A 23,633-nucleotide genomic window follows, 5' to 3' on the forward strand; every position below is an offset into this window, starting at 1 on the left:
GGGGAGGGAGGGTTTCTCTGGGGAGTAGTGGGGAGGGAGGAGGTTTCTCTGGGGAAGTATGGGGGAGGGAGGGAGGGAGGGAGGGTTTCTCTGGGAGAGTAGTGGGGAGGGAAGGAGGGTTTCTCTGGGGAAGTAGAGGGGAGGGAGGGGAGGGTTTCTCTGGGGAAGTAGTGGGGAGGGAGGGAGGGTTTCTCTGGGGAAGTAGAGGGGGGAGGGAGGGAGGGTTTCTCTGGGGAAGTAGAGGGGAGGGAGGGTTTCTCTGGGGAGTAGTGGGGAGGGGAGGGTTTCTCTGGGGAAGTGGGGAGGGAGGGAGGGTTTCTCTGGGGAAGTAGTGGGGAGGAGGAGGGTTTCTCTGGGGAAGTAGTGGGGGAGGAGGGAGGGTTTCTCTGGGGAGGGGGAGGGTTTCTGGGGGAAGTAGAGGGGGGAGTGGTTCTCTGGGGAGGAGGGTTTCTCTGGGGAGGGAGGGAGGGTTTCTCTGGGGAAGTAGGGGAGGGAGGGTTTCTCTGGGGGTAGAGGGGGGGAGGGAGGGGGAGGGAGGGTTTCTCTGGGGAAGTAGTGGGAGGGAGGGAGGGTTTCTCTGGGGAGTAGTGGGGAGGGAGGGAGGGTTTGGGGAGGAGGGTTTCTCTGGGGAAGTAGAGGGGAGGGAGGGAGGGTTTCTCTGGGGAAGTGGGAGGGAAGGAGGGTTTCTCTGGGGAGTAGGGGAGGGGGAGGGAGGGAGGGTTTGTCTGGGGAAGTAGTGGGGGAGGGGGGTTTCTCTGGGGAAGTAGGGGGAGGAGGGAGGGTTTCTCTGGGGAAGTAGTGGGGGAGGAGGGAGGGTATCTCTGTGGGAAGTAGTGGGGAGGGGAGGGTTTCTCTGGGGAAGTAGTGGGGAGGGAGGGAGGGTTTCTCTGGGGAAGTAGTGGGGAGGGGAGGGTTTCTCTGGGGAAGTAGTGGGGAGGAGGGAGGGTTTCTTCTGGGGAAGTAGTGGGGAGGGGAGGGAGGGTTTCTCTGGGAAGTAGTGGGGAGGGAGGGAGGGAGTAGTGGGGGGTTTCTCTGGGGAAGTAGAGGGGAGGGAGGGAGGGTTTCTCTGGGGGAAGGAGGAGGGTTTCTCTGGGGGAAGTAGAGGGGAGGGAGGGTTTCTCTGGGGAAGTAGAGGGGAGGGAGGGAGGGTTTCTCTGGGGAAGTAGAGGGGAGGGAGGGAGGGTTTCTCTGGGGGAGCAGTCTCAGCCATAGGTGCAAAAGGATATGGTATTTGTACCCGTTTCAGGAAACTAGGCCATTGTCGCGGGTCACTACCTCACAAAAGAGCCAACGTAATCAGTGTATGATATACCATTTTGTAGCTCTGTGTTTGCTTTTATCCAACATAAAAAACACAATTTCAAATGTTGCTACAATAAGACTGAATCAAGGAGGTCGGTCACATTTAAGCATTTGAAATCACTTGGTGATGACATCATTTTCCTGCAAGAAACGCATATAAAAGCCACCGAGCTGCGGCATCTGGAATTCTCTTCCTGGGCTAGAGGTGTTGCTATTCTCTCTCGTAAAAACATCCCTTTTCAACTCTCATCCATGTCTACAGACCCACACGATATATCAGGGAACATGAACTCTTTCCCTGTCACACGATATATCATAGTATCAGGGAACATGAACTCTTTCCCTGTCACACGATATATCATAGTATCAGGGAACATGAACTCTTTCCCTGTCACACGATATATCATAGTATCAGGGAACATGAACTCTTTCCTGTCACACGATATATCATAGTATCAGGGAACATGAACTCTTTCCCTGTCACACGATATATCATAGTATCAGGGAACATGAACTCTTTCCCTGTCACACGATATATCATAGTATCAGGAACATGAACTCTTTCCCTGTCACACGATATATCATAGTATCAGGGAACATGAACTCTTTCCCTGTCACACGATATATCATAGTATCAGGGAACATGAACTCTTTCCCTGTCACACGATATATCATAGTATCAGGGAACATGAACTCTTTCCCTGTCACACGATATATCATAGTATCAGGGAACATGAACTCTTTCCCTGTCACACGATATATCATAGTATCAGGGAACATGAACTCTTTCCCTGTCACACGATATATCATAGTATCAGGGAACATGAACTCTTTCCCTGTCACACGATATATCATAGTATCAGGGAACATGAACTCTTTCCCTGTCACACGATATATCATAGTATCAGGGAACATGAACTCTTTCCCTGTCACACGATATATCATAGTATCAGGGAACATGAACTCTTTCCCTGTCACACGATATATCATAGTATCAGGGAACATGAACTCTTTCCCTGTCACACGATATATCATAGTATCAGGGAACATGAACTCTTTCCCTGTCACACGATATATCATAGTATCAGGGAACATGAACTCTTTCCCTGTCACACGATATATCATAGTATCAGGGAACATGAACTCTTTCCCTGTCACACGATATATCATAGTATCAGGGAACATGAACTCTTTCCTGTCACACGATATATCATAGTATCAGGGAACATGAACTCTTTCCCTGTCACACGATATATCATAGTATCAGGGAACATGAACTCTTTCCCTGTCACACGATATATCATAGTATCAGGGAACATGAACTCTTCCCTGTCACACGATATATCATAGTATCAGGGAACATGAACTCTTTCCCTGTCACACGATATATCATAGTATCAGGGAACATGAACTCTTTCCCTGTCACACGATATATCATAGTATCAGGGAACATGAACTCTTTCCCTGTCACACGATATATCATAGTATCAGGGAACATGAACTCTTTCCCTGTCACACGATATATCATAGTATCAGGGAACATGAACTCTTTCCCTGTCACACGATATATCATAGTATCAGGGAACATGAACTCTTTCCCTGTCACACGATATATCATAGTATCAGGGAACATGAACTCTTTCCCTGTCACTCTATTAGCCCAAAAATTGATGACTCACATTTGTTTGGTAATATTTTTGATTTACTCCCAAATCTTAGTATCCCTAATCTAATAATCAAAAGCGGTTTATCTTATCATATCTGTATCTTGACAGACTTCTAAACAAACTCCACCAAATATCACCTCTGTCCAGGTTCTGATGAATCTAATTAAATCCAGGAATCTAGAGGACATCTGGAGACTGCAACATCCCACAGGAATCTAGAGGACATCTGGAGACTGCAACATCCCACAGGAATCTAGAGGACATCTGGAGACTGCAACATCCCAGAGGACATCTGGAGACTGGAATCTAGAGGACAGAGGACATCTGGAGACTGCAACATCCCACAGGAATCTAGAGGACATCTGGAGACTGAAACATCCCACAGGAATCTAGAGGACATCTGGAGACTGCAACATCCCACAGGAATCTAGAGGACATCTGGAGACTGCAACATCCCACGGACAAAGACTACTCATTCTACTCTCATGTTCACAAGTCTTATTCTAGAATCAACTACTTCCTAATAGATTCCAAACTGATACCCAATGTGCTTAATTTGAAAAACCATAGCATCTTAACAAGTGACGACAGTCCAAGATTGTCTTTGAATCTTTCTTTACCAAAGACAGAATTACAGTTGGCGTTTTAACCCCTCCTTGCCTACAGACCAAGCATTCATTGACTGCATGACAACCAAGTTGAATGTGTTTCCTCATGACACGGGAGAGGTATCTGATACACCACGGGAAACTTTGAAAGTGTTTATGAGAGGTCATTTTTATTTCAGTCTGACATTTAATAAAAAGGGACTCGCATGTGACTGGATGAGATAGAAAAAACCCTCCCAGCTTTGGAGAAAACATACAGAACTTACACTCTCTCAGATTGACGACAACAATATTTTAAAATTAAAATATGAATACAATTAAAATTCTTAATTCTCAGGTCCTTCTATTAATAAAGCTGTGCCAAAAACTATTTCAAGTAAAAAATTAAAAAATGTAATCGGAAAGGTTGCTGGCTAAAGGGTGTCCATGAAACCTGGTTGAGGGTGGGTACCTTGCTGACAGACCCTAAAGAGAGAAACTGCTTCAAAGAATTTTACTCAGAGGTGTATTCTTCCAAATCCGGTGCTTCTAGTTCTGACGTTTCAGTCTTCTGGTTCTGACGTTTCAGTCTTCTGGTTCTGACGTTTCAGTCTTCTGGTTCTGACGTTTCAGTCTTCTGGTTCTGACGTTTCAGTCTTCTGGTTCTGACGTTTCAGTCTTCTGGTTCTGACGTTTCAGCCTTCTGGTTCTGACGTTTCAGTCTTCTAGTTCTGACGTTTCAGTCTTCTAGTTCTGACGTTTCAGCCTTCTAGTTCTGACGTTTCAGCCTTCTAGTTCTGACGTTTCAGCGTTTCAGCCTTCTAGTTCTGACGTTTCAGTCTTCTGGTTCTGACGTTTCAGCCTTCTGGTTCTGACGTTTCAGTCTTCTGGTTCTGACGTTTCAGTCTTCTGGTTCTGACGTTTCAGTCTTCTGGTTCTGACGTTTCAGCCTTCTGGTTCTGATCTAGTTCTGACGTTTCAGTCTTCTGGTTCTGACGTTTCAGCCTTCTGGTTCTGACGTTTCAGGTTCTGATCTAGTTCTGACGTTTCAGCCTTCTGGTTCTGACGTTTCAGCCTTCTGGTTCTGACGTTTCAGCCTTCTGGTTCTGACGTTTCAGCCTTCTTTGATTCCATCAGCCTGCCAAAACTTGATGATAGCGCCCAAAAATTATAGAAAAATTAAATATCACATTTACACAAGTATTCAGACCCTTTAACTCTCCAATTGCACTGTATTTGTAGAGGAATGCAACTGTTTTTCTGTGTGATGTGTATGTTTTCTTTGTGCTTACCATGACTGTGTTTTAATGTTTTAATGTGTGTATATATATATATCAAGCTCTATGATATATATATATATACAGTATCAGTTTTAGAACACCTACTCATTCAAGGGTTATTCTTCATTCTTACTATTTTCTACATTGTAGAATAATAGTGAAAACATCAAAACTATGAAATAACACATATGGAACCATGTAGTAACCAAAAAAGTGTCAATCAAATCTAAATATATTTTATATTTGAGATTCTTCAAAGTAGCCACCCTTTGCCTTCATGACAGCTTTGCACACTCTTGGCATTCTCTCAACCAGCTTCATGAGGTAGTCACCTGGAATGCATTTCAATTAACAGGTGTGCCTTGTTAAACATGAATTTGTGGAATTTCTTTCCTTCTTAACACGTTTGAGCCAATCAGTTGTGTTGAGACAAGGTAGGGCTGGTATACAGAAGACAGCCCTATTTGGTAAAAGACCCAAGTCCATATTATGGCAAGAACAGCTCAAATAAGCAAAGAGAAACGACAGTCCATCATTACTTTAAGACATGAAGGTCAGTCAATACGGAAAATGTCAAGAACTTTGAACGTACCTTCAAGTGCGGTCACAAAAACCATCAAGCGCTATGATGAAACTGGCTCTCATGAGGACCGCCACAGGAAAGGAAGACCCAGAGTTACCTCTGCTGCAGAGGATAAGTTTGCTAAAGTTACCAGCCTCAGAAATTGCAGCCCAAATAAATGCGTCACAGAGTTCAAGTAACAGACACATCTCAACATCAACTGTTCAGAGGCGACTGTGTGAATCAGACCTTCATGGTCGAATTGCTGCAAAGAAACCACTACTAAAGCACAGCAATAAGAAGAGACTTACTTGGGCCAAGAAACACAAGTAATCTACATTAGACTGGTAAAAATCTGTCCTTTGGTCTGGAGGAGGAAGTGTGATGGTGTGGGGGTGCTTTGCTGGTGACACTGTCAGTGATTCATTTAGAATTCAAGGCACACTTAACCATCATGGCTACCACAGCATTCTGCAGTGATACACAATCCCATCTGGGGTGCACTTAGTGGACTATCATTTGATTTTCAACAAGACATTGACCCAAAACACACCTCTAGGCTGTGTAAGAGCTATCTGACCAAGAAAGAGAATGATGGAGTGCTGCATCAGATGAGCTGGCCTCCACAATCACCTGACCTCAACCCCATTGAGGTGGTTTGGGATGAGTTGGACCGCAGAGTGAAGGAAAAACAGCCAACAAGTGCTCAGCATATGTGGGAACTCCTTCAGCACTGTTGGAAAAGCATTCCTCATGAAGCTGGTTGAGAGAATGCCAAGAGTGTGCAAAGCTATCATCAGCGCAAAGGGTGGCTACTTTGAAGAATCTAAAATATTAAATATATTTGGATTTCTTTAACACTTTTTTGGTTACTACATGATTCCATATGTGTTATTTCATCGTTTTGATGTCTTCACTAATATTCAACAATGTAAAAAATAAAGAAACACCCTGGAATGACCAGATCTGTGTGTGTGTGTATATATTATGTTGTTTTTTTGTGTAATTTTTCGATTTCAGTTTACAAATCTGAACATATCTTTATTACTCAAATATTCTACAGGAGAGGGAGGAGCTAAAGGGCAGGGGACTTCCTGTGACATCAAGGAATGTCATAGTCCTAGAACGTCATGCTCCCAGCTGGCTACGGTGTGTGTGTGACCTTTCTCCATTCTCTGAGTGTCTGTAGGTCCTTTTCACACAAACATCTCCTTCTTCCCATGTGTCGGAGGCCTGTGAGTGTGTGTGGAGCTGGGCATGGAAGAGTGTGTGTGTCCAAGGTGATTCTGGCAGCCCGGGCCAGGTAGCGGTGTGTGTAAGTGTGTGTGTGTATCGGGGTCGTCCAGGTGTGTGTCAGGCGTCCCTGCAGGGCTGAGCAGGGTATCGTAGTCGAAGCCTCTTAACGGCTGCAGAGACAGGGTCAGTCCTCTTCGGGCTTTGGCCGGCCGGTCAGGACGCTCCCGCAGTGCCAAGATGACCTCCACAGGTCGTCGCTGTAGTAACGCCAGGTCAAAGGTCGCTCCGTGGAAAAAGGTCTGCCGTTTGAAACGATCCAGGGTCCGCAGCCGCCGCGTCGGTGTCTTACACAGCAGCTGTCAATCAATCAATCAATCAATCAATCACATCTATTTCTAAAGCCCTTTTAACCACAATGTGTGTGTATGTGTCATAGACTTAGATAGACTACTCTAGTGTCCCATTAGATAGACTACTCTAGTGTCCCATTAGATAGACTACTCTAGTGTCCCATTAGATAGACTACTCTAGTGTCCCATTAGATAGACAACTCTAGTGTCCCATTAGACAGACAACTCTAGTGTCCCATTAGACAGACTACTCTAGTGTCCCATTAGATAGACAACTCTAGTGTCCCATTAGATAGACAACTCTAGTGTCCCATTAGACAGACTACTCTAGTGTCCCATTAGATAGACAACTCTAGTGTCCCATTAGACAGACTACCCTAGTGTCCCATTAGATAGACAACTCTAGTGTCCCATTAGACAGACTACTCTAGTGTCCCATTAGATAGACAACTCTAGTGTCCCATTAGACAGACTACCCTAGTGTCCCATTAGATAGACAACTCTAGTGTCCCATTAGACAGACTACCCTAGTGTCCCATTAGATAGACTACTCTAGTGTCCCATTAGATAGACTACTCTAGTGTCCCATTAGATAGACTACTCTAGTGTCCCATTAGATAGACTACTCTAGTGTCCCATTAGATAGACTACTCTAGTGTCCCATTTGAGAATGGGCAGCACCATTGAGGAATTGTACTATTTTGAAGTAATCAGCTGGTCGGGACTTCCTATGGGTTAAGGTTGGATCACATGATTCCATCAGGGCAAGAGGAGGGATCAGCCAATGAGGTGGCAGTATGCAGCCCTTCAGTTGGTCTACCAACTCATAGAAGTACCAGTAGAAGAAGTGACTACTTCATAATGGAGATGGTCTCCATGGTGATGGTACAGACATAATGGAGATGGTCTCCATGGTGACGGTACAGAGATAATGGAGATGGTCTCCATGGTGACGGTACAGAGATAATGGGATAGATAGAAAGACGAGAAATGTAACTCAGTATATGGTGTACGTGTGTGTGTGTGTGTGTGTGTGTGTGTGTGTGTATACCTCAGTGATAAGTAGAGCCAGTGGAGGGCTGAAGCTGAGGGGGATGTCGTAGGGGAAACACCTCACTCTCCTCAACATACTGTAGTGGTCTGGTTCAGGCAGGACTGGGAACTGGACGGTGGGAGAGAGAAAGAGGGGAGAGAGAGAGAGGAGAAGGGGACAGGGGAGAGAGAGAGAGAGGGGAGAAGGGGACAGGGGAGAGAAAGAGAGAGGGGAGGAGGGGACAGGGGAGAGAGAGAGACAGGGGAGAGAGAGAGAGAGGGGAGAAGGGGACAGGGGAGAGAGGGAAGGAGAGGGGAGAAGGGGACAGGGGAGAGAGGGAAGGGAGAGAGGGGAGAAGGGGACAGGGAGAGAGGGAAGGGGAGAGGGGAGGGGACAGGGGAGAGAGAGAGAGAGGGGAGGAGGGGACAGGGGAGAGAGAGAGGGAGAGAGAGAGGGGAGGAGGGGACAGGGGAGAGAGAAAGAGAGGGGAGAAGGGGACAGGGGAGAGAGGGAGAGAGAGAGGGGAGAAGGGGACAGGGGAGAGAGAAAGAGAGGGAGAGAAAAAGAGGGGAGAGAGGATATGTACATACACTACCGTTAAAAAGTTTTGGGTCACTTAGAAATATCCTTGTTTTTTAAGGAAAAGCAAATGTTTTGTCCATTAAAATAACACCAATTTGGTCAGAAATAAGTGTAGACATTGTTAATGTTGTAAATGACTATTGTAGCTGGAAACGGCTGATTTTGAATGGAATATCTGCATAGGAGTACAGAGGTCCATTACCAGCAACCATCACTCCTGTGTTCCAATGGAATATCTACATAGGTGTACAGAGGTCCACTATCAGAAACCATCACTCCTGTGTTCCAATGGAACGTTGTGTTAACTAATCCAAGGTTATCCTAATCCTAATTGATCATTAGAAAACCCTTTTGCAATTATGTTAACACAGATGAAAACTGTTGTGCTGATTAAAGAAGCAAGAAAACTGGCCGCCTTTAGACTAGTTGAGTATCTGGAGCATCAGCATTTGTGGGTTCGATTACAAGCTCAAAATGGCCAGAAACAAATAACTTTCTTCTGAAACTTGTCAGTCTATTCTTGTTCTGAGAAATGAAGGCTATTCCATGCAAGAAATTGCCAAGAAACTTAGGATCTCGTACAATACTGTGTAATACTCCCTTCACAGAACAGCGCAAACTGGCTCTAACCAGAGTAGAAAGAGGAGTGGGAGGCCCCGGTGCACAACTGAGCAAGAGGACAAGTACATTAGTTAGTAGTCTAGTTTGAGAAACAGATGCCTCACAAGTCCTCAACTGGCAGCTTCATTAAATAGTTTGTGCAAAACATCAGTCTCAACGTCAACAGCGAAGAGGCGACTCCGGGATGCTGGCCTCTCGAGGCAGAGTTGCACAGAAAAAGCCACATCTCAGACTGGCCAATAAAAAGAAAAGATTAAGATGAGCAAAAGAACACAGACACTGAACAGAGGAACACTGCATAGAAGGCCAGCATCCCAGAGTCGCCTCTTCACTGTTGACGATGAGACTGACAGAGGAACTCTGCATAGAAGGCCAGCATCCCAGAGTCGCCTCTTCACTGTTGACGATGAGACTGGAGAGAGGAACTCTGCCTCGAAGGCCAGCATCCCAGAGTCGCCTCTTCACTGTTGACGATGAGACTGGACAGAGGAACTCTGCCTCGAAGGCCAGCATCCCGGATGCTGTTTGAAAATGCTGTTTGAAAAAACTACCTGACAATATAAAATATATAAAACATAGTGAACGGTATTGTATATACAGTGGGGAGAACAAGTATTTGATACACTGCCGATTTTGCAGGTTTTCCTACTTACAAAGCATGTCGAGGTCTGTAATGTTTTATCATAGGTACACTTCAAATGTGAGAGACGGAATCTAAAACCAAAATCCAGACAATCACATTGTATGATTTTTTATTTGATTTTAATTTTTACCTATTTTTCTCCCCAATTTCATGGTATCCAATTGTTTTAGTAGCTACTATCTTGTCTCATCGCTACAACTCCCGTACGGGCTCGGGAGAGACGAAGGTTGAAAGTCATGCATCCTCCGATACACAACCCAACCAAGCCGCACTGCTTCTTAACACAGCGCTCATCCAACCCGGAAGCCAGCCGCACCAATGTGTCGGAGGAAACACCGTGCACCTGGCAACCTTGGTTAGCGCGCACTGCGCCCGGCCCGCCACAGGAGTCGCTGGTGCGCGATGAGACAAGGACATCCCTACCGGCCAAACCTCAATCAGAAGCTTCTAAAGCCATGACATCATTTTCTGGAATTTTCCAAGCTGCTTAAAGGCACAGTCAACTTAGTGTATGTAAACTTCTGACCCACTGGAATTGTGATACAGTGAATTATAAGTGAAATAATCTGTCTGTAAACAACTGTTGGTAAAATTCACAAAGTAGACGTCCTAACTGACTTGCCAAAACTATAGTTTGTTAACAAGAAGTTTGTGGAGTGGTTGAAAAACTATTTTTAATGACTCCTACCTAAGTGTATTTAAACTTCTGACTCCAACTGCATATGAGAGAGAGAGATAGATATAGAGAGAGATAGATATAGAGAGAGAGATAGATAGAGAGAGATAGATATAGAGAGAGATAGATATAGAGAGATAGATAGAGAGAGAGATAGATATAGAGAGAGATAAATATAGAGAGAGAGAGAGATAGATATGTTTATTTCACTTTATATATTCACTTTATATATTATCTACCTCACTTGCTTTGGCAATGTTAACACATGTTTCCCATGCTAATAAAGCCCCTTGAATTGAATTGAAATGAATAGAGATGAGAGGGAAGGGGGTGTAGTAACACACAAACCATCTGTCTTTCCCTCAATGTGTCATGTGACTCAGTGTGTCTAAATACAATACACTGAGTTGTGTTGGTTTCTTACTCCAAATAAATAACCAAGACCCCAGGCTCTGCCACACACACATTTACATAATGCCAGATAGCGTAGTGACTCACCTTCCCAGTGACCAATGAGAAGAGGAGGATTCCCAGCGACCACCAATCAGCTGCGTGGCTGTAGGGTCCCCCACTCAGAACTTCAGGGGCTGGAGAAACACACACACACACACACACACACACACACACACACACACACACACACACAGCAGGGCATGTCTGTCACACACTGTATTTTTCACCGTGTGTGTGTGTGTGTGTGTGTGTGTGTGTGTGTGTGTGTGTGTGTGCGTGTGTGTGTGTGTGTAGACTGTGTGTGTGTGTGTGTGTGTGTGTGTGTGCGTGTGTGTGTGTGTGTGTGTGTAGACTGTGTGTGTGTGTGTGTGTGTGTGTGTGTGCGTGTGTGTGTGTGTGTGTAATGGTCACATACATATTTTTTTGCAGATGTGTAGTGAAATGCTTGTGTTCCTATCTCTAAAGGTGCAATACACACAACTCTAACGTAAAAGAATAAAATTAAGAAATTATTAAATAGGTTGATTAATGTCTGAGTGTCTAAAATAATAGAATACAGTATATATACACAGGAGATCTGTAAAACAGTGTGTAAACATGATTAAAGAGACTAGTGGTCCATTATTAACGTGACCAGTATAACAATATTTTGAAGATAAAAACACAACGAGAGGACTAGAATTAACGATCAATAGGGAATAGTTGGTCTTCGGGATCAACAGCTGTTTAGAATCTGTGGAATGAACTCAGAGCTACGTGTGCCACGTTTTCATTGGTCTGTACATTGAGTCTGGAGCAGGATACTTGTTATTTAGCCATTGGCCCAGTTGTACTGCAAGAAATTCTGATTGGTCAACCCCGGGCTAGGGTGGGGGGGGGGGGGGTTATAAATGGCATACTGTTCCTTTGTTCTGTGGAGAAAAGCTGAGAACAGGGGAGACTGAACATCATTTTCGGAGCTTGCCTTGGTCGTATTCTCGCGGGGGCAGAAATCTCAGAGATCAACTGGTAAACTCTGATTTACTCCAAGATATTCCTGAACAACGTCTATTTGTGCCCCTCCTGGATGGAAACTACAAGTGTAATGGCTGTGCTCAATGCAATGGCACTTATAAATGTAGATCCTTCAAACACCCACAAACAGGGAAACAAATCCCAATCAAAGGTGTTATTACGTGTTCCACAAAGGCAGTTATTTATCTTGTAACTTGACCTTGTGGTAAATATGATGTGGGTAAAACAAAGCGCAAATTAAAAGTACGTATCTCAGAGCATCGTAGCACCAATTAGGTGCAAAAACTCGACTTACCCAGTTGCGGACCACTTCTTGGAAGCAGGCCACTCGATTTCGTCTCTGCGTTATATTGGCATCGAACATGTCACCCTCCCTAGGAGAGGGGTGACCTTGATCATTTATTGTTAAAACGAGAGACTGCCTGGATCTTTAATTTAAAGACCCTTGCTCTCTTCAGTCTCAACGTAGACTTTGATCTGAAGCCATTCTTGTGATTATTGTGACTTTGCCATTGTAATTGTTTGTAAGCTTGTGTAGTCTAAAATGAATCTATGATCGTATGCTATCCATTTGTTGTTTGTATGCTGTTCTTTGTATGACATTTTAATATTTGATAATTAACCAATGATATTAGGCCACTCTTGGCCATGATTACAGACACCTGTGTCTTTTGATACTATATAAACGAGTCATCCCGCAGTGTTTGTGATTATACCCTGATGAAGACAGCTTGGCTGTCCAAACGTTGGTAATTACATTTTTGCATCTGAGCTCCGAGAGTGTGCGGCTCTCCTTTATGTTCTAGTTGTGTACTCCGCTAGCCAGCACCTCGCCTAAATAGGTGTGCGTTTCTTTTTCTTCTAAAGAGACTGAACATCTGAACATTTACCTCCCAGCATCTATGATTTGTCATTCTCAAATAAACCTATTTTTCTCCCCTGATTTGCTTTGGAGTTTGTATAGGGCAGCAGACTCTTTTATTTATTTTGATTTTATTTCACCTTTATTTAACCAGGTAGGCATGTTGAGAACAAGTTCTCATTTACAATTGCGACCTGGCCAAGATAAAGCAAAGCAGTTCGACAGATACAACGACACAGAGTTACACATGGAGTAAAACAAACATACAGTCAATCATACAGTAGAAAAATAAGTCTATATACAATGTGAGCAAATTAGGTGAGAAGGGAGGTAAAGGCAAAAAAGGCCATGGTGGCAAAGTAAATACAATATAGCAAGTAAAACACTGGAATGGTAGATTTGCAATGGAAGAATGTGCAAAGTAGAAATAAAAATAATGGGGTGCAAAGGAGCTAAATTAATTAATTAATTAAATACAGTAGGGAAAGAGGTAGTTGTTTGGGCTAAATTATAGGTGGGCTATGTACAGGTGCAGTAATCTGTAAGATGCTCTGACAGTTGGTGCTTAAAGCTAGTGAGGGAGATAAGTGTTTCCAGTTTCAGAGATTTTTGTAGTTCGTTCCAGTCATTGGCAGCAGAGAACTGGAAGGAGAGGCGGCCAAAGAAAGAATTGGTTTTGGGGGTGACTAGAGAGATATACCTGCTGGAGCGTGTGCTACAGGTGGGAGATGCTATGGTGACCAGCGAGCTGAGATTAGGGGGGACTTTACCTAGCAGGGTTGACCCTGCACTCTATGGTGCAGGGTTGAGTAACCGATTACTCAGTGTGTGTGTGTGTGTGTGTGTGTGTGTGTGTGTGTGTGTGTGTGTGTGTGTGGGCTCACCCATGTACTGGATGGTCCCACAGATAGTGAAGGCTCTTCCTCCTCTCTCCAGACGACGAGACAAACCAAAGTCAGCCAGACGGAGGTGGCCTAGAATAAACCATGTTATCGTTGTTGTCATTACTGGAATAAACCATGTTATCATTGGTATCATTACTGGAATAAACCATTACATTATAAACCATAAACCATTACTACTGTTATCATTACTGGAATAAACCATTACTACTGTTATCATTACTGGAATAAACCATTACTACTGTTATCATTACTGGAATAAACCATTACTACTGTTATCATTACTAGAATAAACCATTACTACTGTTATCATTACTGGAATAAACTATTATTACTGTTATCATTACTGGAATAAACCATTACTACTGTTATCATTACTAGAATAAACCATTATTACTGTTATCATTACTGGAATAAACCATTACTACTGTTATCGTTACTGGAATAAACCATTACATTATAAACCATAAACCATTACTACTGTTATCATTACTAGAATAAACTATTATTACTGTTATCATTACTGGAATAAACCATTACTACGGTTATAATTACTGGAATAAACCATTACTACTGTTATCATTACTAGAATAAACTATTATTACTGTTATCATTACTGGAATAAACCATTATTACTGTTATAATTACTGGAATAAACCATTACTACTGCTATCATTACTGGAATAAACTATTTTTATTATCATTATGATTGTCACTATCACTACAGTTATACATGCCTACTGCTCTACACAGGGACATGTCTCTATGTGTCTTCTTCTGTTCCATACTGCGTAGCTACTATTCACCACAGGGACATGTCTCTATGTGTCTTCTTCTGTTCCATACTGCGTAGCTACTATTCACCACAGGGACATGTCTCTATGTGTCTTCTTCTGTTCCATACTGCGTAGCTACTATTCACCACAGGGACATCTCTCTATTTGTCTTCTTCTGTTCCATACTGCGTAGCTACTATTCACCACAGGGACATGTCTCTATGTGTCTTCTTCTGTTCCATACTGCGTAGCTACTATTCACCACAGGGACATCTCTCTATTTGTCTTCTTCTGTTCCATACTGCGTAGCTACTATTCACCACAGGGACATGTCTCTATGTGTCTTCTTCTGTTCCATACTGCGTAGCTACTATTCACCACAGGGACATGTCTCTATTTGTCTTCTTCTGTTCCATACTGCGTAGCTACTATTCACCACAGGGACATGGAATCACAGCGTTACAATGTGATCTCTTCTGTGTGGTGACTGACAGCTGTGCTCCAGAACTTTGTGTCCTACAATGTGTTCGAATGTAGAACGTTTTGTCGGTTGTAGTCTCGTGTTGCCATACCTCAAAAATCACATCGTTATCCCGCCTCGCTTGGAGGTCTGGAGAATTCTGTATTAGCAGAAACGTTTCGATTGGATGTTACATTTCAAGAACACTCCCACCACACGCCCGTAGAAGGGCTGCTGTTTGTTATGTGCCACACTGTACTCCGTCCAGGAAGTTGTTGTTGCCTATGCTGGTTTCAAGTGTGGCCGACAGTCTGCCATATTTATTGAAATTAAAAGTGTATTATGTTAGTAAATTAAAACGTCACAAAAAGTTCTAAACCGCTCTAGTGACCGATTTTTTCTCCCATGTCTCCCATGTCTCCAATGTCTCCCATGTCTCCCATGTCTCCCCTGTCTCCCCTGTCTCCCATGTCTCCATGTCTCCATGTCTCCATGTCTCCATGTCTCCCATGTCTCCCATGTCTCCATGTCTCCCCTGTCTCCCATGTCTCCCATGTCTCCCCTGTCTCCATGTCTCCCATGTCTCCATGTCTCCATGTCTCCATGTCTCCCATGTCTCCCATGTCTCCATGTCTCCCATGTCTCCATGTCTCCCATGTCTCCATTTCTCCCATGTAACCAATGTCTCCATTTCTCCATGTCTCCCCTGTCTCCCATGTCTCCCATGTCTCCATGTCTCCCATGTCTCCATGTCTCCATGTTTTTGTAAGGACACAAAAAATGGAGGCAGTGGGAGAAGTAAGTAAATAACATGTTTAATATATTTTATTTAAATTATGTATTATTAGCTAGTCAGAAAGCTACAGGCCTGTCGGGTGGCACAGTGGTTAAGGGTGCTGTACTGCAGCGCCAGCTGTGCCACCAGAGACTCTGGGTTCGCGCCCAGGCTCTGTCGTAACCGGCCGCGACCGGGAGGTCCGTGGGGCGACGCACAATTGGCCTAGCATCGTCCGGGTTAGGGAGGGTTTGGCCGGTAGGGATATCCTTGTCTCATCGCGCACCAGCGACTCCTGTGGCGGGCCGGGCGCAGTGCACGCTAACCAAGGTTGCCAGGTGCGCTGTGTTTCCTCCGACACATTGGTGTGGCTGGCTTCCGGGTTGGATGAGCGCTGTGTTAAGAAGCAGTGCGGCTTGGTTGGGTTGTGTATCGGAGGACGCATGACTTTCAACCTTCGTCTCTCCCGAGCCCGTACGGGAGTTGTAGCGATGAGACAAGATAGTAGCTACTAACAATTGGATACCACGAAGCATAATGGTGGCTGCTTTGTTATGGGTATGCTTTGGCGGCAGGTAGCCAGTAGACGAAAGGTTGCTGGATTGAATCCCTGAGCTGACACTGTAAAAATCGGTAGGCCGTCATTGTAAATAAGAATCTGTTCTTAACTGACTTGCCTCGTTAAGTAAAGGTTAAATAAAGGTTAAATAAAGGTTAAATAAATGTTAAATAAATGTTAAATAAGGGTTAAATAAAGGTTGAATAAATGTTAAATAAGGGTTAAATAAAGGTTGAATAAAGGTTAAATAAGGGTTAAATAAAGGTTAAATAAAGGTTAAATAAGGGTTAAATAAATTCTAAATAAAGGTTAAATAAGGGTTAAATAAAGGTTAAATAAGGGTTAAATAAAGGTTAAATAAAGGTTAAATAAAGGTTAAATAAATTCTAAATAAAGGTTAAATAAGGGTTAAATAAATGTTAAATAAGGGTTAAATAAATTCTAAATAAAGGTTAAATAAGGGTTAAATAAAGGTTAAATAAGGGTTAAATAAATGTTAAATAAGGGTTAAATAAAGGTTAAATAAATCAGTGATCAACGAGTTGTGCATTCCAACATACTGTGCCGTTATTTGTCCGTTTGTGGCCTGTTAGCTATTCTCCTTCGACCTCTCATCAACGGGCTGTTTTCACCCACAGGACTGCTGCTGACCGGATGTTTGTTGTTTGTTGTGCGTGAAAAGCCAAGAAGGCCGTTTCTGAGATACTGGAACCGGAGCGCCCGGCACACCGATGATCGTATCACGCTCAATGTCTCTTAGGTCACTAGTCCATTCTAACTTTCAACTGAACAGTAACTGAATGTCTTGATGCCTGTCTGCCTGCTTTATATAGCAAGACACGTGACTCACTGTCTAGTTCTGTCCATTCTAACTTTCAACTGAACAGTAACTGAATGTCTTGATGCCTGTCTGCCTGCTTTATATAGCAAGACACGTGACTCACTGTCTGTAGGAGGGAACCATTTTCCTGTATAGGCTGGTGTACCTAATAAACTGTCCACTGAGTGTTTGTTCTCAATTTAAAATGATACCAGTACACAACGTATGAGGTAAACCATACACCAGATTCATGTACATGCCTTTTAAGTGCTGACATATTATAGCAGATTAGGCCTTCACTCCTGGATGGTAAGACTCAATGGAGAATCTCTCTCTGACACACAGACACACACAGACACATACACAGACATACATACATACACACACAGACACACAGACACACACACAGACAGACACACAGATGCACAGATACACAGATACACACACACACACACAGACACACACAGACACACACACACACAGACATACATACATACACACACAGACACACACACACACAGACAGACACACAGATACACAGATACACAGATACACACACACAGACACACAGACACACACACATACACACACACACACAGACACACACACACAGCGTGAGTTTACCTTGATCTGTGAGCAGAATGTTCTCCATCTACAGTAGAACACACAGTGGTCACATGTTTATTTGTTGCTATGGTTACATCACATCCAAACACATATAGATGTCAAACTGTAGTGGAGATGCTTTTTATATTATGTACATGACAGATATCAACTAATAGATGTATCATTAGTAAAAGATGTAAATATGTAATGTATGAATGGGTCGCTGGTGTCTGAGTAAAAAAAAGTATACAAACGTTATTTATATATTCTTTCACAATTAAAAAAAATACTTTCTTAAGTATGAACTTAAACCAGAAAGTGTGTAAAAATTATTATTAATTTACATGAGACAACCTGGTTCTCTTTGGGCCCTGAGGCAAATCCAGTTGAGGACCACTGAAGTACAGTGTATATTATATTATATTACACTGAACAAAAATATAAACGAAACATGTAACAATTTGACTGAGTTACTACAGTTCATATTAGGAAATCAGTCAATTTTAATAAATATATTTGGCCCTAATTTATGGATTTCACATGACTGGGCAGGGGCACAGCCATGGGTGGGGCTGGGAGGGCATGGGCCACCCACTAGGGAGCCATGCCCACCCACTAGGGAGACAGGCCCACCCACTAGGGAGACATGCCCACCCACTAGGGAGCCATGCCCACCCACTAGGGAGACAGGCCCACCCACTGGGGAGACATGCCCACCCACTGGGGAGACAGGCCCACCCACTGGGGAGACAGGCCCACCCACTGGGGAGACAGGCCCACCCACTAGGGAGACAGGCCCACCCACTAGGGAGACAGGCCCACCCACTGGGGAGACAGGCCCACCCACTAGGGAGACAGGCCCACCCACTAGGGAGACAGGCCCACCCACTAGGGAGACAGGCCCACCCACTAGGGAGACATGCCCACCCACTAGGGAGACAGGCCCACCCACTGGGGAGACAGGCCCACCCACTAGGGAGACATGCCCACCCACTAGGGAGACAGGCTCACCCACTGGGGAGACAGGCCCACCCACTAGGGAGACATGCCCACCCACTGGGGAGACAGGCCCACCCACTAGGGAGACATGCCCACCCACTGGGGAGACAGGCCCACCCACTGGGGAGACAGGCCCACCCACTAGGGAGACAGGCCCACCCACTGGGGAGACAGGCCCACCCACTAGGGAGACATGCCCACCCACTGGGGAGACAGGCCCACCCACTGGGGAGACAGGCCCACCCACTAGGGAGACAGGCCCACCCACTGGGGAGACAGGCCCACCCACTAGGGAGACAGGCCCACCCACTGGGGAGACAGGCCCACCCACTAGGGAGACATGCCCACCCACTGGGGAGACAGGCCCACCCACTAGGGAGACAGGCCGAGACAAGAGTTTTTCCCCATAAATGGGCTTTTTTACAGACAGAAATACTCCTCAATTTCATGGCGGCTGGTTTCAGACGATCCCAAAAGTTGAAGAAGCTGGACGTGGAGGTCCTGGGCTGGGGTGGTTATACGTGGTCTACGGTTGTGAGGCCGGTTGGACGTACTGCCAAATTCTCTAAAACGATGTTCGAGGCGGCTTATGGCAGAAAACAGCTCTGGTGGACATTCCTGCAGTCAGCATGCCAATTGCAATCTCTCGCAAAACTTGAGACATCTGTGGCATTGTGTGACTAAACTGCACATTTTAGAGTGGCCTTTCATTGTACCCAGCACAAGGTGCACCTGTGTAATGATCATGCCGTTTAATCAGCTTTTTCATATGCAACACCTGTCAGGTAGATGGATTATCTTGGCAAAGGAGAAAATACTCACTAACTGGGATGTTAAAAAGAAATATGAGCACAAACATTTTGAGAAAACTTTTTTTTTGTGTGCGTCTGGAAACATTCTGGCGCGTTTTTATTTTTGTTCAGTTGGTTGGCGAACGGAACAGCTCTGATGTCATGTCCTTTCTGGCTCTTACCTTCACATCTCTGTGGATGATCCCAACATCATGGAGGAACCCTGGGGAGACAAACAACATAATCAGCATCTGTCTAGTGTGTGTGCATGTGTGTGTGTGTGCGTGCGTGTGTGTGTGTGTGTGTGTGTGTGTGTGTGTGTGTGTGTGTGTGTGTGTGTGCGTGTGTACTCACCGAGAGCGCAGCCTAACTCTGCAGCAAACACCCTGACAGCGTCCTCGCTGAACTGGCCAATCATCACCCAGTATGTATACAAGTCCCCGGTACTGCAGTAGTCACACACTAGAGAGACACACACAGTATGAGAGAGCATCAACATGATGAAACACGGTGGGGAGAGGGGGAGAGGAGAGGAGGGAGGATCACATTCTGACTCAGAGGGGGGAGGAAGGGGTGAGGAGAGAGAGGGAGAGGAGGGAGGGCCATTCTGACTCAGAGGGGGAGGAAGGGGTGAGGAGAGAGGGAGAGGAGGGAGGGTCACATTCTGACTCAGAGGGGGAGGAAGGGGGTGAGGATCAGGGAGAGGAGGGAGGGTCACATTCTTCAGAGGGGGAGGAAGGGGTGAGGAGAGAGGGATGGAGGGAGGGTCACATTCTGACTCAGAGGGAGGAGGAAGGGGTGAGGAGAGAGGAGAGAGAGGAGGGAGGGTCACATTCTGACTCAGAGGGAGGAGGAAGGGGTGAGGAGAGAGGGAAAGAGGAGCAGGAGGGAGGGTCACATTTTCAGAGGGAGGAGAGGAAGGGGTGAGGAGAGGGAGAGGAGGGAGGATCACATTCTGACTCAGAGGGGGAGGAAGGGGTGAGGAGAGAGGGAGAGGAGGGAGGATCACATTTTCAGAGGGGGAGGAAGGGGTGAGGAAGAGGGAGAGGAGGGTTTTTATTTTTGTTCAGAGGGGGAGAAGGGGTTGGAGAGAGGGAGAGGAGGGAGGGTCACTCTGATCAGAGGGGGAGGAAGGGGTGAGGAGAGGGGAGAGGAGAGGAGGGAGGATCACATTCTGGCTCAGAGGGGGAGGAAGGGGTGAGGAGAGAGGGAGAGGAGGGAGGGTCACATCTGACTCAGAGGGGGAGGAAGGGGTGAGGAGAGGGGGAGAGGAGGGAGGATCTGGAACATTCATCAGAGGGGGAGGAAGGGGGGGAGAGAGGGAGAGGAGGGAGGATCTGGATCACATTCTGACTCAGAGGGGGAGGAAGGGGTGAGGAGAGAGGGAGAGGAGGGAGGATCTGGATCACATTCTGACTCAGAGGGGGGAGGAAGGGGTGTGAGAGAGGGAGAGGAGAGGAGGGAGGATCACATTCTGACTCAGAGGGGGAGGAAGGGGTGAGGAGAGAGGGAGAGGAGGGAGGATCACATTCTGACTCAGAGGGGGAGGAAGGTGAGGAGAGAGGGAGAGGAGGGAGGATCTGGGTCACATTCTGACTCAGAGGGAGGAGGAAGGGGTGAGGAGAGAGGGAGAGGAGGGAGGGTCACATTCTGACTCAGAGGGGGAGGAAGGGGTGAGGAGAGAGAGGGAGAGGAGGGAGGGTCACATTCTGACTCAGAGGGGGAGGAAGGGGTGAGGAGAGAGGGAGAGGAGGGAGGGTCACATTCTGACTCAGAGGGGGAGGAAGGGGTGAGAGGAGGAGAGGAGGGAGGGTCACATTCTGACTCAGAGGGGGAGGAAGGGGTGAGGAGAGAGGGAGAGGAGGGAGGGTCACATTCTGACTCAGAGGGAGGAGGAAGGGGTGAGGAGAGAGGGAGAGGAGAGGAGGGAGGGTCACATTCTGACTCAGAGGGAGGAGGAAGGGGTGAGGAGAGAGGGAGAGGAGAGGAGGGAGGGTCACATTCTGACTCAGAGGGAGGAGGAAGGGGTGAGGAGAGAGGGAGAGGAGGGAGGATCACATTCTGACTCAGAGGGGAGGGGAGGAAGGGGACTCAGAGGGGGAGAGGGGTGAGGAGAGAGGGAGAGGAGGGAGGGTCACATTCTGACTCAGAGGGGGAGGAGGGGGAGGAGGAGGGAGGGGGGAGGGATTCTGACTCAGAGGGGGAGGAAGGGGTGAGGAGAGGGGAGAGGAGAGGAGGGGGATCACATTCTGACTCAGAGGGGGGAGGAAGGGGTGAGGAGAGAGGGAGAGGAGGGAGGGTCACATTCTGACTCAGAGGGGGAGGAAGGGGTGAGGAGAGGGGGAGAGGAGGGAGGATCTGGATCACATTCTGACTCAGAGGGGGAGGAAGGGGTGAGGGGAGAGAGGGAGAGGAGGGAGGATCTGGATCACATTCTGACTCAGAGGGGGAGGAAGGGGTGAGGAGAGAGGGAGAGGAGGGAGGATCTGGATCACATTCTGACTCAGAGGGGGAGGAAGGGGTGAGGAGAGAGGGAGAGGAGAGGAGGGAGGATCACATTCTGACTCAGAGGGGGAGGAAGGGGTGAGGAGAGAGGGAGAGGAGGGAGGATCACATTCTGACTCAGAGGGGGAGGAAGGGGTGAGGAGAGAGGGAGAGGAGGGAGGATCTGGGTCACATTCTGACTCAGAGGGAGGAGGAAGGGGTGAGGAGAGAGGGAGAGGAGGGAGGGTCACATTCTGACTCAGAGGGGGGAGGAAGGGGTGAGGAGAGAGGGAGAGGAGGGAGGGTCACATTCTGACTCAGAGGGGGAGGAAGGGGTGAGGAGAGAGGGAGAGGAGGGAGGGTCACATTCTGACTCAGAGGGGGAGGAAGGGGTGAGGAGAGAGGGAGAGGAGAGGAGGGAGGGTCACATTCTGACTCAGAGGGGGAGGAAGGGGTGAGGAGAGAGGGAGAGGAGGGAGGGTCACATTCTGACTCAGAGGGGGAGGAAGGGGTGAGGAGAGAGGGAGAGGAGGGAGGATCTGGGTCACATTCTGACTCAGAGGGGGAGGAAGGGGTGAGAAGAGAGGGAGAGGAGGGAGGGTCACATTCTGACTCAGAGGGGGAGGAAGGGGTGAGGAGAGAGGGAGAGGAGGGAGGGTCACATTCTGACTCAGAGGGGGAGGAATGGGTGAGAAGAGAGGGAGAGGAGGGAGGGTCACATTCTGACTCAGAGGGGGGAGGAAGGGGTGAGGAGAGAGGGAGAGGAGGGAGGATCTGGGTCACATTCTGACTCAGAGGGGGGAGGAAGGGGTGAGGAGAGGGGGAGAGGAGAGAGAAGGGGGGGAAAGAGGAGTGATGGAGACAGAATGGGGGCAAATGGCACTCCATAGGGCTCTGGTCTATAGTAGTCCACTCCATAGGGCTCTGGTCTATAGTAGTCCACTCCATAGGGCTCTGGTCTATAGTAGTCCACTCCACAGGGCTCTGGTCTATAGTAGTCCACTCCATAGGGCTCTGGTCTATAGTAGTCCACTCCATAGGGCTCTGGTCTATAGTAGTCCACTCCACAGGGCTCTGGTCTATAGTAGTCCACTCCATAGGGCTCTGGTCTATAGTAGTCCACTCCATAGGGCTCTGGTCTATAGTAGTCCACTCCATAGGGCTCTGGTCTATAGTAGTCCACTCCATAGGGCTCTGATCTATAGTAGTCCACTCCATAGAGCTCTGGTCTATAGTAGTGCACTCCATAGGGCTCTGGTCTATAGTAGTCCACTCCATAGGGCTCTGATCTATAGTAGTGCACTCCATAGGGCTCTGGTCTATAGTAGTGCACTTCATAGGGAATAGAGTTTCATTTGGGACGTGGTCTGTCTAACAGGAGAGGAACAGGATGGGAACTAGAGAGGAACAGGTTGGGAACTAGAGAGGAACAGGTTGGGAACTAGAGAGGAACAGGATGTGACCTAGAGAGGAACAGTTTGGGAACTAGAGAGGAACAGGATGTGACCTAGAGAGGAACAGGATGTGACCTAGAGAGGAACAGGTTGGGAACTAGAGAGGAACCAGACAGGAGCATCAACATGTCCAAGCAAC

At 46.5% G+C, this 23,633-nt stretch overlaps 1 protein-coding gene across 1 annotated transcript in view; it reads right to left on the minus strand.

Moving 5' to 3' along the window:
* Positions 1-6,305: 6,305 nt before the first annotated feature.
* Positions 6,306-23,633, minus strand: part of rskrb (ribosomal protein S6 kinase related b) — a 57,506-nt gene continuing 40,178 nt past the window's right edge. The window contains exons 6-12 of the mRNA XM_065004591.1: positions 19,911-20,018; positions 19,739-19,779; positions 17,785-17,812; positions 13,753-13,842; positions 11,038-11,126; positions 8,036-8,146; positions 6,306-6,990 (exon numbers count right to left, since the gene is read on the minus strand). Of these exons, the coding sequence (XP_064860663.1) occupies positions 6,595-6,990; positions 8,036-8,146; positions 11,038-11,126; positions 13,753-13,842; positions 17,785-17,812; positions 19,739-19,779; positions 19,911-20,018 (863 nt within the window). The 3' untranslated portion in view covers positions 6,306-6,594. The remainder of the gene's footprint in view (positions 6,991-8,035; positions 8,147-11,037; positions 11,127-13,752; positions 13,843-17,784; positions 17,813-19,738; positions 19,780-19,910; positions 20,019-23,633) is intronic.

Source organism: Oncorhynchus nerka, linkage group LG19 (assembly GCF_034236695.1).
Source record: "Oncorhynchus nerka isolate Pitt River linkage group LG19, Oner_Uvic_2.0, whole genome shotgun sequence".
NCBI lineage: Eukaryota > Metazoa > Chordata > Actinopteri > Salmoniformes > Salmonidae > Oncorhynchus > Oncorhynchus nerka.